Raw genomic sequence first — 16,219 nt, forward strand, 5'->3', positions numbered from 1 at the left:
ACTGTTTAGTCTCACTAATCTCAGTATTCAGGAATTAAGACCATTTGTAAATTCATTGCACCAGACCCTACTAAACTCAGAGAACTTGACCTCCAAGGAGACAGCCACTGAGCTATTTGGGACTGCTCAAGCCAAACAACTCTTGTTTTATGCTACTGCAATTATTTCCACAATTTACAAAAAATATTCCAAGCCAGGCTCTTCACTCTTCTTCCCTGTGTCTGAGCATGCTCTTGTTTGAAGCAATCAATGCTGGTCATCATGTAAATGAGAGTGCACATTACCACAAGGTAAAAAAAAAAACCAAGGATCTGTTTTCCTTGAACATTACATAGCTATCTTTAAGAATCAATTAACTCCAGCTATGATGTTCCCAAAAAGCACTCCTGTTCCAGCAATACAATATCACAAGTCCCCCTCAAACTGATCTCTGCAGACTGAAATGTTTCTAAAGTGCATTTTCAAGGGAACAGAGTAACTGCCTTTACTGTAAAGTACAGACCTGCCTGGTACCACTTCAGCCACAGAGCATCTGCTTTGCCCCAGCTCTACAGTCATAGCCAGAAAGGAACAGCCACATGTAAATTCTGCCTTAAAAACATTTCATTGTTAAATTAAAACAATCTAAGGCCTAAGAACAATGGTCTCCTTCCCTGGACTCATTTTAAGTTGTGGCTCTCCACACTGTTTTGATTCAAGTTTTAATTCTCAAATTACTTGACTATAAACACTTAAATTTTTTGTTTTAGAGAATTCATGTCTGTGAGAAGAAGACTGAAAAAAGCTACTAAACAAAAGAGTAATTTCATATGTAATTCTAAAAAATATCAACTTCAAATATGATGAAATTTCTAGTGATAAAATGTAGAACACACATTTGCAAGGTTTTGACATTGACTGAAATTTTATTACAAGTGAACTGGGAGCAGGACAGGTATCTTCATATTCAGCATCAACACTTTCTAGAAAGAAATTAAACACCATTCTTAGGAAGACTAAATTCTTTACAACTTTGTTGTACTATAACCATAATACTCCAAATTATACCAGAAGTCAAAAATTACTTTGCTAAGGGTTTGCAACAAACAGAACACTACCTGTGTCATCCAGAGCATCCTGTGTTTCTCCATCATCTGTTGATTCCAATTCTTTCACAAAGTTTGAAGGAAACAATCCTGTCTTGCCATTCAGTGTTCCACTCCACCATCCTTCTTCTACCTGTATAAAAATATTTTGCACATTACCAATAGAGAAAAAGGAAATCATGAATTCCATCCATACTTCACTTATAAAACTCTGTACAAACAGCTTTGGGGGAAGTTCAAATGACCATGATTTCTTTATAAGGAAACCTAACAAAGATGTACAAGCATTAGGCAAAAAGAGCCAGAAAACAATTTAATATTGCTTCTATCACTACAGCAGTGATCCTAAAACATGAGATTAGCCCCATGCCAGTTAATCCAGAAGAGCAGCAAAACGTTCATCAACTTTCTCAAGCCAGAGTAAAAGGCATTGCACATCAAACAGAGTAAGAAAATATTAAACTGTTCATGAAATACAGATGAAACTTTTAGTCTGGGTGTCTATGGAAATTTTTATGTGTTCTTGCTGTCCATCTGTCTCTTCCTCTGTCTGGTCCAGCCTCCACCAGCCCTGTTCCCACTGGCCTCATACCGACTGGACAGCGACAGCTTCACACAATTTCAACCAAAAGACGCAAGTTTCAAACATAAAATCTCTACAGATAATGTTGGGCAGAACAGAGCAAAGTCCTTAAGGGCATCACAGAGTAATAAAAAACTAAGCTGTCCATTCCTTCTAGCAGGAGGCTGAACAGCACAGCCTGGCTCTACATGTGCCACAGGGACAGAGACCTTCCCATCAGAGCTGACCAACGCTGCTGAGGTCCATGAGGATTTTGTGGTGGCACACAGCAGTCCTAAGGCCAGAAATATGTTAGATGTCAAATCTTCCTGGCTTTGCCATTCATAAATAAACCTCCTCAGTAATTAGGTAACATCACTACTCTAATGCCCAGTTATATGCTTGAATTCCTGTTGCACCATTTACATTTAAATACTCCAAAATGTAATGGAAGGTTTATCAGTAATACCCCACAGGGTCTAAAGCAGAACAAGCAAAAGCTGGGCATGAAGAGGTGATGGGGTAGAACAATGCCAACTAACTAAAAATTGTGCTCTTCAAATTTATGAATAGTTTTCAAAATGTCTTAAATTCAGTCTGTTTACCTAATGAGCACATTAAGAAAAGTTGTCAGAATCTTTTAGTTAGGTTGTCCTGTTTTGGGGCTGAAAAGCTGTTTTTAAGAAATGAAAGCAAGAGGGAAAGAAAAAAGCAAACCAAGCAGCAGCTGTTTGCATTATCTTTTTTTAGCCTGGCTTTGTAGGTCACTACGTCTGACACACAGGCACAGTTTTTAAATGCCAACCCACCTCCAGGCAAGCAGAGCCCAGGCAGAACCTGGCAGCTACAGACACAGGCAATAAAAAGAGCATTGTTATTTTTAAAGGCATCCTGGTGGGAAAACACAGCTTTGCTGGGATGGTTCAAACTCAGAGGCTGGTCCTCTGAAACAAATTTTAAGTACAGATTACTGGCAAGTGCTGCCTAGTCTCTGGCACCTCAAGCTTTACAGAACACATGACAGAAAACTAAAACACAAATGCCTTGACTCACCCACACCACTCACCCAGCAGCCACGAGAAAGGAACTTTTAATGCTTATGACACAGAAAGTGTCTTGAGCATCCATTTACTCTTCTGCCAAGAAATGTGGTCAGCAAAGCACTTTACAGCAAAGCAGTGCCAACTCAGAGGCACTCAGGAACAAACCAAAATTTCTTGGGCACACTCTCTTCAGCCTCCTCAGCACACTGCCTTTAAAAAAACCCTGACTATACACAAACTGTATTACCAGAAGAGGTTTCTTGAATCAACTTCAAAACAGAGGCTAACAAAGTTCTACGTGCTTTGGTGGAGAACATCTGCACATCTGTTAGCAGCAGCAACACAGATGACAACTTCATAACCCTTCTCTTCCATTTCAAAATCTTACCAGATGATCCAACTTCATCAAGAGGGAGATACAGCTCTGGTACACACACCAGAGCATTCTTTTCAGTGTGAATCCCATCGACTTATTTCTATGAAAAACTCACTTCTTAAAAAAAACAGGGAAGAAGGCTAAAACAAGCAGCTTTGCCAATCTGGTTTGGTTTTCTTTTTACTAAAAACTTCCCTAATGATGTTATATGAAATTTTATTTTGCTTGAAAAAAAACAGTGTGTAAAGACTAAAAATATAATACTACAAAAATAAATCCACTGTTTAGTGCTGCTTCTGACAGGAGGGGGGGAATATATAAAGGAGAAACAAAGGTTTTAGAGCAATGACACAGTCATCACGTGCACTCTGTTCATGTTCTTGATGTGTAAAACCCATGTGATGTCCTATAAACAAAAAACCCTGTGGATTCAGCCAGCATATAGCACTGTTTTCTTCCCTTAAAATTACTTCTGCGCTCTTCAATATCAGCCATTTAATTTCTGAACCCATTTGCCTCCACCTTTGATTCCATGATCAGTGGTCTCAGTTGCAACTACTCAATTTACAAAAACTACTCAAGGACTAAACAGTGAATTATACTCAAGCAACTGCTAGAACTGATCCCTTCATGCAGCTGATTTTACCTTATTTTCCCCATAGAAAGAGATGACCAACTTCAAGATGTTCCTTAAAGTAACAGTTACAAGTCATCTGAATATGCATAAACAGCACCTTTTATATATAAACAGAAGTGAATCATCTCACAGTAGTGAAGACAATTTACACCTAAGACAAGTTATCACAACATATTGCACAACCAATGGACAGGATTTTCTACCATTCTTTACATTTCTGGTCCCATCAGTACAGTTTCATGAAGCAGACAGATGTAGTCTACACCTGTCAGGTCTATTCTACATCACCACAAAATCAGTGTACAAACAGCTCTGCGATCATAGTAAGCTGCAATATTTTCTACCAGGCAGCATTTCCCTAAAAATTTCTTAACAGCTTTTCAAAGAAGTAGCAAAGATGGGGTGCTAAAAAAACATATTTTCAAATCATTAAGAAAGGAATAAGCATGGGGACTAACAAAAAAAAATTAAAATAATAAAAATATAATCCACACTTCCTTAAGAAACCAGATGAGGAAATGCTCCTTTTATTCAATTGGCTACTTGGTGTGCAGTGACATGTATCTCTGATACATGTCACTGCACACCCCTCTGAAAATAATTCCACATGGTGAGATGTGCAACCAAAACAGCAGCTTCCAGAGTAGCTCACTGCACGTGCAATGCCCACACTGAACCATCCAGTCACAACTGCCAGTACAGGCATCAGCCACAAATTAAACTGCTGAGGTTACCCAGGAACACTCCTTTAAAAACACCCCCATACAAAGGTATTTATGACGCTGTGAGTTTAGTGAGCAGGTTTTGCAAGTCACTTGCTCTGTTTACTCACAGACATTACATTTGAGAAGTATTAGTGCAAATGCAACTAAAGGCATAGTTTTTCCTTGCTAGCAGAATGAAGAGCCCTTCCTGGCAACTGCCAGGTTAGCACTCTCTTCTAAAGAGGGTCATACTCATGAAAACACAGTCTCAAAAAGCTACTTAAAAATCACCCCCAATAACACATAGCTAGGAAGAAAGCTTCATCCTCCTTCCTCAGAGCCTCAGAGAGGTAGGAAGAGATGGCACCAGTAAAGGTCAGAGCCTGCTGTGCAGAAGTTTTCCACCCCATTCTGACAAGGTTCCTTCCACAATCGCACTGATCTTTTCCACAGCTTCCCTGATGGATTTGACATTTGGAAGACATACTCTTCCCACACATACAAGCTTCCCACAATTGCTATTGAATGGAACACATACCAAGGAAGCACACAGGTAAGAAAAGATAAGAGACCACCACTCCAACTCAATGAGTTTACAATAAAGCATGAAACTGGCAAATCAAGTCAAATCACATTTTTCACCTATTCCAATCTAGAGTATGTCAGCCGAAAGAAAGTGGTCCAACAGTTTTAGCATAAGCATCCAAAAGCCAAGGATCACACAAATAGGGCCAAAGAACTGTAAAACTCTTTCAAAAAATCAATCTGTGTGATAGACCACAATTTATTGTTCTGATGATCAAATATTTCTTCTAAACATCTAACATTCATTAATATTAGACTGTGAGAGAAAGAACCCAAATTATTAACTTTAGCTGCAAAACCACTACTTCGCATGCTATTTTCCCGACACACTTGCAATACAAGTAATCAGCCAAAAAAGCAGTTTGACTTTCAGCACATGGATGGTCAGTTCTGTAGAATAGCTTACCTCATCATTGATGTCAATCACATCCCCCAGCTTGAGTTCCAGCTCATCCTCATTCTGTGGGACATACTCGAAGAGCACTTTGCACTGCCGCTTCTTGGACTCTGATTCAAGGGAAACACCAAAAGTAAGAACACTCACAAAGAAAAACTCATCTTTCCTATACTCAGCTCCTCAAGACCCATAAACCATCCCAAAAAGCTATGCACCTTTTGATGCTGGTTTTACAGTTTGCTTGTGTGTCACATTAGGCTAGCAAGCCATAGCTACCACAGAGCTTGGGAAGTGACTGCGGATCCCAAACAAACCAACACTGCACCACCAATTACCAACCTGCTGCAAAAAGCGTGTTGACACAAGCAACTCAGATAAATCCCAACTACAGTGATTTTTCAAGTTATTTCCCGATCAAAATCTGCAGGAATGACAATCACTGCCAGTTAGCACCTGCTTGGAAGAAAATGTGCAAGTTTGAGCCTCCAGTCCTTAAGCAATGCTGAAAGCAAGAACACCATTTGTTGTGCACAACACTGGAGAGCTAACAGACCTTCTGGCCTCTAACAAAGAACTTGCTAACCACAGCTCTGAGATAATAGTAAATAATAATAATATTAAATATTGGTAACATTTGCTGGGCTCATATTTCAAAATTTAAACTCATTTTTATCTGTGAATAAAAAAACCCTCCCTTTTCTCAGTGCCAGTATGGCATCTAGTAATTCAAACTAAGTGTCAGTTAGCAGTCTTTGACAAAGGCAAGATTAAAATCAAGTGCCGTCTTTAGCTGTTTGCCCCCTATCATTAAAGCCCTGCTGGCATTAAAAAGGCAAAATGACATCCTGAGAAGGGAGAGCATTGATGTGGCTTCCGACCAGCCAAGCCCTGCAGCCACAGTGGTGTGAACCCACACTGCCTAATTACTCTGCACATATCCTGGAGTGATGCTGCTGCTGAACTCAGAGTTTATGCATCTCTGCTTCAAACAAGAGGCAATGCCTTCAGACTTTTTCCACAACAGAGCAGCCAGCATGCTTTTGAAGGCAATTATCATCTTGAGCTATGACCTATGCATGCTCCCTATCCTCCTCAAAAGCAATCTGCCATAGTTTAAATGAAAATATGAATCAAAAGCTTGAAGTGGTAAAGCCTAAGCTTACAGCAGCTGTGTAATTTCCATGGTTTCTCTTATACTTTGTACTCCTTCCACACTAAAGCTTCAGCAATTAAGATTAGCTGTGTAAAAACATTTCAAAACACAGACACTGCCTCCAAGATTGATCCTTGTCTTATTATAGCACTGTTCAAAGTCCAAAGGCAGGCATTTAGAAAACCACACCCAGCATCCTCAGTACAAAACAGCATCTAAAATTTCTGAGGGCTCACCTAATCAAAGATTTTCTACATGCTGATAATATGATCTATGAAAGAAACAAATAAAGCAGAAAGATGAAGCTTTATGGGCTCTTTCTAATAACACATAATTGCCCACATAATACACCCTTTTTTACCTCCACTGGAACTCATGCATGAGCCCAGGGGGATTGTTCAGTTAAGAGTAATTGCAATAAATGGTTCACTGGCCTTTACTGCCTCCTGCAGTGCTTTCAAGGCTTCTGCTTTGTAGATTAACTGATACCAAAAAAAGGCAGATTAAAAAGTCACTACCATTTGGTATAAATCTGATCTCAGTGTTCCTTTTCATAGTGTAATTATATCTAATGGTGGAGGGGAAACCCATGGATGCATTTCACATCTAGAACCCTCTCTCTCCTCTGAGGTCTGTTTTCAGCGACACACAGTTTAGGAAGTACTGCCTCCCACTTTTGAAAATCCCTAGAATTGCCTAGGAAGGGAAATGATCCTCTCAGAGAACAGCACTCCAGCTTCACATGCTGCTGCAGGACTGCTGGGCTAGCAGCCTGCAGGCAATTCTGTCCCTTTCCAAAACAACTTGTCTGGCTTCAGGTTTTGTTTGGTAAACCAAATTTAGCTCTTTGTTGCCATCTCTTAGCAGACCTTCTGTATTTTCCTTCCGCTGAATAAAGGCAGACATCTAACTGATAGGAATTCTGCCTGCAGCTTACCACCCACCTGACACAAAAAAAAAACTGAATTCAAGGAGAGCTGCATGTGGGAACAACACAAGGGACTGAACAGCCACAGACAACCTGCCCCACTGCACATGGAAACTTGCTATTAAAGAAACTTAACTCTGTTTTTAACATGGTAAAGCTCATTCTAGCAAGTGAAAAACCAGAAGTGCAAAGACAACTAAGCTCTGGAAAGCATGATTGCCCAGACACAGAGTAAACAGGATCTGCAGGAGCTGTTTAAACAGTCTTCCAGGAAAAAGGGAACAGCATGTAAAATGGAAATGCAGAGACTGTCACTGCACCAGGTAAACAGCTGTGTGCTTAAAGGGAAGTGCTTGAACACCATTTTCTCCAGGAGGATGAGAGTAGCCAGAGCCCTGCAGAGCTTGGGACCAAGCTGTACCTACCACCCTGGCCACAGCCACCAGTATGAAGATTTGACACAGTAAATATGGGAACATTCCAGGGTTAGGGTGACCATAACAACAGCTGATAGTTGAACTGGTACCAAATCATGTTCACAAAATCCCACAATATCTCTAGGTGGAAGGAGTCATAAAGAATCACATTGATTCCCTTTCAGAGCCTGGCTGCATTTTTCTAGGAACAGCATTAATCTTTCAGGTTAGATTTTTCCAAATCTTGCAGTGTAAACATCTAACAGGCATATATGTGCTGTGGCCAACATGCACACACAGATCAGAGTCACTAGAAAGTGATTTTGAGTCCTTAGTTTCCTGGAACAAGTTCCCAACAAATTTGTAAAGGACGTGGTCCCATTTCTGGGTTTTAAAAGACAATTAATGGCTCTTTTTTAACAGGCAAAACCTCAAAGCATAAACAGGCCAGAACCAATAAGTTATGAATTCTCTTTTAAAAAGCAAGCTTAAATCATAAATGCCCTCAATACCTTCTAAGATAGAGAAAGCCACAGTAATTTAAAGCAGTATCTTATAAAAGATTGGTGTGTCTTGCTGGATGCAGGGAATGGTAAGTTTTCTGCCCTACGTTTTGTCACCTTGATTTAAAAACTGGCATTATAACACAGAAATCAGACACAGAAGCATCAGTGCTACACTCCTGGCCATCCTGAGGGTTTGCTGTTACAACAAAAGGAAAACTACTACTTTTTGTTGACACCACCAGCTCCACCTTATTTCACACCAGAAGCAAGCTTATCAGGAGGAATCTGAACTACACAGTGTTTCCTTGTCAAAGCCTTGAATTTGTAGCAAAACTTAATGTTTTTCATGTTTTAACATTTCGTTTAAAATGACCACAGGAAAATGTCTGATTATCATGAACAGGCCTGCAGCTCTCATTCAGGTACCTGATAATACAAACAGAGCTCACATGAAGTTAGAGAGCTCTCTGACATTTGGAAGGGGGTCTAAATCCTGTTCACAGCAATATTCATCCCTATTACTGGTTTTAAAAGCTGCATATACAAGCTTTCTGCCCATATACACCAGAAGCAAAATTTGACTTTGAATCACAGTTTTTCTTCCTATGTTTCTAGTTTTCCATATAACCTTAAAACTAAGTCAAAGCACTGAATAATCCATATTTATTTTTAAAATGCACATCAACAGCATGCACAATTAAAGGAATTGGAAAGAGCACATACTCTTCTTGAAGCCTTTGGACGGGGCATGAAGCTGAAATCCTCCTGCTGGAAGCCCATAGCTGCTCATACGCTGCACAAGGCTGGCTACATTGCCAGATTTCTCCCTCCTGAGTGGCACAGCATCATCCTTGGGCTCTACATCCTTCTTAACTTCCTGAAACAAGAGATTTAAAAGACTCAGAGGCCATTTAAATCACCCAAGAGGTCAGTGCTTTTAGACAGGTGCTCCATGGACTAACACATTTCAGGTACTTACCATCTGAGGTATAATAACATATTATACTCAAAAATCATGGCCTTCATCCTGCAACTAAACATACCCAAGGCTGTAATAAACCTGACCCTTCCATACAATATTGTTAATAAACAGGTAATGTGCTGAGAAAAATCAGAAACAGGGGCAGCATTTTAGCCATCTACTCCAACTCCACAAAAAGGAGCTTTGAGCCAAGAAGTCTCGTATTACAACTTTCATGTAACAGCTTTTATTTGCAACATTTTTTTAAAACTAAGTATTACTTCAATGACAGACCATAGGGTAGGCTACTAAAACATTTTAGTATACCAAACTGTATTAGGTGATCACCTCTGCCTCAGAAAGCTCCAAGGGGTTTATAGACAAGATGCAACTGCACTGCTGAAAGATATAAGTACAAAAGAAAGTCAGCTCCAAGAAACAGAGTAGGAGCAAGTGAGGGGAAAGATCGAAAGGAAAAATAACAGAGATACAATTTTTCTGGTTAATGTCTCCCACCTTCCTATCTTTCTAAATTAAGATGTTAGCACTGGAATTGAATGTGCCAAACACGACTGAGAAGCCTATAAACAAGAAACGACCAGTTCTTGACAAAAAGGCCAAGGAGCAACAGTCACTCTACTGCATCAGCTCATTAAATGAGATTCCACTGGAGAACAGATATTCTGAAAGAAGGAAATCATCACTTTGCACAAGAAGAAACCCATTAAGTCGGATCAATGGCCCATCTAGTGCAGAACACAGCTCCCAGCAGCCACAATCCCACACACACTCTAGAGCTCCTGCAACTCAGATCCTCCCACAGTCCCAGAGCACCCATAAGGGTTTCATCAGGCAGATGGATCACCTTTTCTCCCCCTCCTATGCCTGCAGCTGGAGCTGTCTAATCCCTTTCTACACCCATGCTCCTGTCTGCCTCCACAGCATCCTTGGGGATGCAAACACCCATAAATACTTGCAGCTTTTTGTGATCCAATTCAGAACAATTCTTGCATCCACCATCAGTAACCACTGGTTAACAACTCCGAGTTATTGCAGCTGTAGCTGCAATAAAATATTTAATATTTGAAAACAGTATTGGCAAGGCATATATATACACTTACTCACGTCACGTGAACTCTTGAACATGAACTTCAAGACAACAAAACCCATACATTGATAAAATGCCAAAAATATGAGAAACATATTCCCCAGGACCTGTCTGGTGCTTTTTGGACCATTAAAGCCCAGTTTTCTTACTGCAGCTGTCCAGCTGGAAAACTCAACAAGTCTGAAAGCCCACTGATGTTTTCAAACATAATACGAACCTCAAGTTAAACAGACCAAAGCATCTTCCTATTTCTCAAAAGAACAGAGGAAGGCTACAGACAGCACAATTTTTCCTCCCACTCATCTCCATTACACAAAAAAGGCTTTTTAGAAAATAGTACTGCTGTTACTCTCCTTCCTCCACAGTGACTTCTGCCCCGGAGGTCTTAGCTCTGCTGAGATCCATCCTATCTTCCATGCCCAAAAAAACCCCAAAACAAACAAAAAACTAACCCCTGCTGAATAGCACAGCATCCTGTCTACCTCCCATTTGAGCAGACATTTCACATTTCAAAGATTTTGTCATTCTTGGGCCTACAGCTGTTTTTAGGCCAGTTACTTACAAGTCTGATAAAACCACAAGCAATTAAATTAAAAGCTGCAAAGTTTGCCACCTGCAAAACACCCTTCTAGCTACCTTTCTGACAAGGCCATTCTGCTGATCTTAAAAACATACTGGTACTTGAAAATCTGCCTAGAGTGTTTCTGCCTGCCTCTGGATTTTTAAGATTATTGTTTTTTTTGCTATGCAATTTATACAGCCTCCGAAAAACTCCAAGCTGCTCCAGGAATTAGTACTTCCCCAGGTTTCTCAATTGTAACACTTTCCATTGAGGAGTCAGCTGCAGGCTCCTTCCCCAGGTCTGCAATTTGCAAGAGACTTCAGAACCAGCTGCGTCAAGAATTTGGTAAAAAGCATAGAGATGCAAAAAGGAAACAGGGAATCCCTATATAGGCATGGCTAAAAACATGACCTCTTTCTTTTTTTTTAATATTATTAGAAGAAAAATGAACAAAAATCAACACACCCCCCACTTCCAAATGCTAGAATACACTGTGAGATAAGCATCACCTTAATCAGTAATTTGAATTAAAAAGATAATATACTTTTAAGTCCAGCAGTAGCATCAAAGGCAGCAAAAGAATGGATAGGTTATAAACAACAGAAGATTATTTCAGACAAAAGCAGTGCCTACTACAAAAGACCAAAGACCCAAAAACAAAAGGAGGAATGCTTTAGTGACTTTCTTGCCAGGCTTGAGTCACTACCTGAAGTGCTGACATATTAAAAATACTTAAAGATGTAAAACAAGACAACAGCAAATTTTAACAGAAGGTACAGTACAGGGGAATTACATTAAAAAAAAACAGAATCTAAAATAATTCTGTGTGTAGTCATTACATGCAGAAAATCTTGCTGCCAGATTCAAGGGTGAAGACTCACTGATGAGGAATTTCATCAGCAGACACCAGAAAGAACAATCAGACACAGGGAGAGTCTGGCAGCACCAGGAAGGTACTCTCTGTACCTTCCTAACACAGCCGAGATAGGAAAGCTGAACACTTCAACACACAGTTAAGAGAAACCATCCTAATCCAAGACACACAAAAGGAAAGAGGATATGAGGAAAGGTTCAAGGTGACTGTGATAAAAACAGGAGCAGAGAGACTGCAAATCTGTCAGATTTACAATGAGCAAACATGGGCAAGGCACTGGTACCAGCCAGGTCTGAATGAGAGTCGACAGTGATGTTTTACTCTGTGTGACAGAAAGCACTGTGAACGCAGCATCACATGGAGCTGCTTTGCAACAAGGAGAGAAAAAACAACCACATGAGAGAGCTCTGCCACAGCAGCCAGAGATAAATCTAGTTTTGACAAAGAACTATGGAAGGGGTTAGTAAGCAAGGCATGGATAGGCCAGCAACTGCTTTTTCCATATTTAACCTGCTATCCTTTACATAAAGTTTTTGTAAAGCAATCACTATTTTTTTTGTTCTCCTTGTTGAAGAAGAACTGCAGCAATAATTATCCTTCCTTGGGGCATTATAAACCATATTACAGTTAAACCAAACAAACAATTTCAGGAATCCCTGGTCTCCACACCTGCATGTAGTCCACTACACCACAACCCTGCAGTTAGTTAACATCAGCCTTCTAACAGCAGGGAAATGCTCCATAACTCATTTTCAAAAGCACACATCACAACCCTCTGACATACACACTCATCACCCCCTGCCAGCAATTCTATTCTGGGCATCATCCTTATGACTCCTTTCACAAAGAGAGTAATTTCTAAACAAAGACAGTCTGGAGAGCTGAAAACAGACACATATTGATGCATACATTAATTCATGCCCCATTAATAGTGTTTGTAAGGGTTTGCAATTCTTACATCTCTCCCAAACAGCTTGCGTGAACTTCAGTGGCTGAGAAACAGCACACTGCCTGCAGGTCTCACCTCTGAGAGACCACTGTACCCAGCCTGAACACACTTAAGACTCCTGTCCATTTGCTTCACAAGGCAGTTTTCTTTCTTTGTTTTTGGTAGGTTTTAAAGTCAGCCTCATATATACAAATTATCAAAGAGTCTGTTTAGTGACAATACCAACAAAAAGCTCCAAAACACTTCATCTTTGTCTGAGATGATGTCACTGCCAGCCAGCAAAACCAAAATGAAAATCTGACATTAACTGAAGCTGGAATTTTTTTTTTTCTGCCAGTCCATTGGAGTTCAAGGCTTGTCAGTGTTTCCATGAGAAGCACAGATTTTATGCATTTATGACTTGGCAGTACAAGGTCAATACAGACTGTCTCTTGGCGTAAAACACACTCCACTGGGAAGCAACCACCCACTTGTTCTGCTGTAAACTGCAGCAGTAGTCATAAAGGTTTAAAGTTTTCATAATCTCCACTAAACGTGTATTTCACAACACTTACAAAATCACTACGGGCTGATATGCAAAAAACAAGTATAAATTTAACTCAATAGCAAAAAAAAAATTTAAAAAAAAAATTGGTGTTTGTTGCTTTAATTGCACCTGTCACAGTTTAACAATCCTTCAGAAAAATCTGTATGCTTACATACAAAAATCTCAAAATCACTTAGCTGCAGCAAAGTGCGATGCAAGAACTATTCTTTATACGCAGACAAAAATCCAACATGTGTAAATTCACCCACAGCCTCATGATGCCCATGAAAACAAGCAGGCAGTCCTGACCTACTTCTGAGGCAAGCGGGCAGCAGCCTCCCCACCATCAGCTGCTTGCCCACCCATGGCTCCAGCAGGAACAGCTGGATCCTCCCCACTTCCCTCGCCAGGAGCCAAGAGCAGTCAAATCAGCCAGGCAGTGGAGATACAGAAAGCAGGTCAGATCGTCTGAAAAGCCAGCAGATAAAAATACGAAGGCTATTCCTGAATTATAGGGCACAGAGAAGTTCACTATCCAGCAAACCTAAATCCTTAGCTAGATTCTTCAAGCATAAATATTAAGGCTTCAGCTGCCATCTCCTCCTATATATGCCATTATAAAGAGAACAATAATTTTTAGACTTCATATACTAATTCCACTGTAACATCAGTTTATGCAAAACCAATGTGCATTACTCTTAGTGGCTGAGTACATTTTAAAGCAAGATCTCAAGCAGCAGATAATGGTCTCAATCTCTAAAGAAGCTGAGATGAAGAATACACAAAGATAAATGTCTGAGCCTCCACATACCATTATCTCCTCTCTTTTCTTCCCCATCAGAACAGCAATAAAGAACCCATGGACTGGCAAATTAAGTCCATGATTCATATTTTACTGAGTAGAAAATAAGTAATTCAGAATCAAACCTGTCATTTTAGGGGAGGGGGAGGAATTGGAAGCTTGTGATAAATCTCCAGGCAATAATTTTGTTTATACAAGTTCACAGCCTGCAAAATCCCATTCCTGAAAAAAACCACACATAGAAATGTGACTATATACAAATACATATAAAAATCTGTATAGCTGCTTACAGAAGAGAGATTGTCATCCATAATCTGTTCAAGTGCAACAAAACCTCAGTTTCTGGAGCACAAAAATCTTCACGTAACTAATTATTTAAGCACCACATTTCCAGTTTTAGTTACAGCAACAGACAGGCAGGCACAGGGCAGCCTTAACAGCTCCAGTCACTTAAATCTTAGATATCCCATATCCTTTCATTTTTGCCTCTTCCCTGACATGATTTCTCATCCTGAATGTGGGTGCCCAGAGGCAAAATATTTAATAAAGGCACAGAAAGATGAGTAATATGCAGCTATTCCTATCTGTCTCATTACTTTACATGAACTAAAGGCAAACATCGAGAAAATGTATGAACCAAAATAGTTGAGAAGCTCCTGAGCTCATTCCCTGGAGTATTCAGGAGATCAGAGCAGGTTCCACCTCCCAACAGAGCAGCTCGGCTGGGAAAGGTCAGAGGCTGCCCTTGACTTTCCAGAGGATTAAACATTATTCTTGAAAATAGAAACAAATCACCTTAAAGATGAAAACAGTTACTATCTAAATAATGGACAAGCTTGACAACCTTTGTTTTGCAAGACAACTTACCTCCTGGAGAGTTCAGCACGTGTCATGGGTTGATTTTTTGGGGCTTAATTTATGGCTGAAGTAAGGAATGTTTAACAGTAAATCACTGGGTTTAGGTCCTGACCCAGGATCAAACTGAATCAACACTGAGGTCGCACCACTCTCTGCCTCTTCATAATCTGACTTGTTGCTTTCTGTTAAACCACACCCACATCACATAACACAGTTTAACAAACTGCCAACATTTTTACATGTGTTATAACCTATTCTAAATAAAGATCTTTTAATCACACTGTCTCCTTGTGTAGGAGAAAAACATTATCAATCAGGCAAGGTACCACTTCTTTCTCACAACATACAACGTGGAGTAAGTGGCATCTCCTGGAAGCATAAAAAAATGTACTGAATTGCTGAAGACTTACAGGCTAAAACCTGAGTCAAGGAATAATTGAAATACTTGAAGGTCAAGAACAGACAAAGTGCTGAACTTTCCTACCTAAGGAACACTCTACAAAGGTAATGTAGAAGCAGGCTTGAAATTTCAGAATTTGATACAGATTATAAAAATACTATTATATATGCATTGAGTTTATAGATATGTATAAATAATTCAATTTTGTCATGGAGAACTAGATACCTATAAACTTTGTGTCATGGAAGTGTCCAAACAGATTCTGACAAGAAGTCTTGTTAATATTGGCAAAACACGAGACCTAAAACAAAACATGCAAAGCCCAGATGCAGGAAAGCTCAGCAGTCAGCTCACCACGTCTACCAACAGCAGAGCAAGGAATCCTAAATTAATATGGGTAACTAAAGAGGAAGCACAGCTCTTTACATCAATGTTTCCCAACCATCTGATTATGAAAAAAGTTCATTTTAAAATACTTCTGAAAATAACACCTTAAGAATATTTTATGGTGCTGCCATGTTTGCAGCCAGATAAAACCATTTTAAAATGCTGACTGTATTTCTTCTCTATTACATTTGCTAACAAATACATATATGAAAATTTAATTCTATTTCTTGTAATTGTTTTATAGAATAACAGTTAATGTCCTGTCAACCACCAGCCAAAAAATAGTGCTTTAGATCAATGAAACCAGGAATCACACGTGGCAGAGGGCAAGACAGAGCTCCAGCTCCCACAGCACATGTGTTTTATCAGCTTCCCCCATACGGGAAGGCAGGAAGACACT

General features: G+C 39.8%; 1 protein-coding gene across 2 annotated transcripts in view; it reads right to left on the reverse strand.

The window, feature by feature from the left end:
• Window positions 1-16,219, reverse strand: part of CD2AP (CD2 associated protein) — a 78,585-nt gene that overhangs the window by 30,759 nt on the left and 31,607 nt on the right. For both annotated transcript variants that reach the window (XM_085057010.1, XM_085057011.1), the window contains 3 exons: window positions 9,116-9,269; window positions 5,399-5,499; window positions 1,098-1,218 (listed from right to left, as the gene is read on the reverse strand). In XM_085057010.1, coding sequence (XP_084913136.1) covers window positions 1,098-1,218; window positions 5,399-5,499; window positions 9,116-9,269 — 376 coding nt within the window. The remainder of the gene's footprint in view (window positions 1-1,097; window positions 1,219-5,398; window positions 5,500-9,115; window positions 9,270-16,219) is intronic.

This window comes from Lichenostomus cassidix, chromosome 3, assembly GCF_008360975.1.
Source record: "Lichenostomus cassidix isolate B80296 chromosome 3, HeHo_3.0, whole genome shotgun sequence".
In the NCBI taxonomy this organism is placed as follows: domain Eukaryota; kingdom Metazoa; phylum Chordata; class Aves; order Passeriformes; family Meliphagidae; genus Lichenostomus; species Lichenostomus cassidix.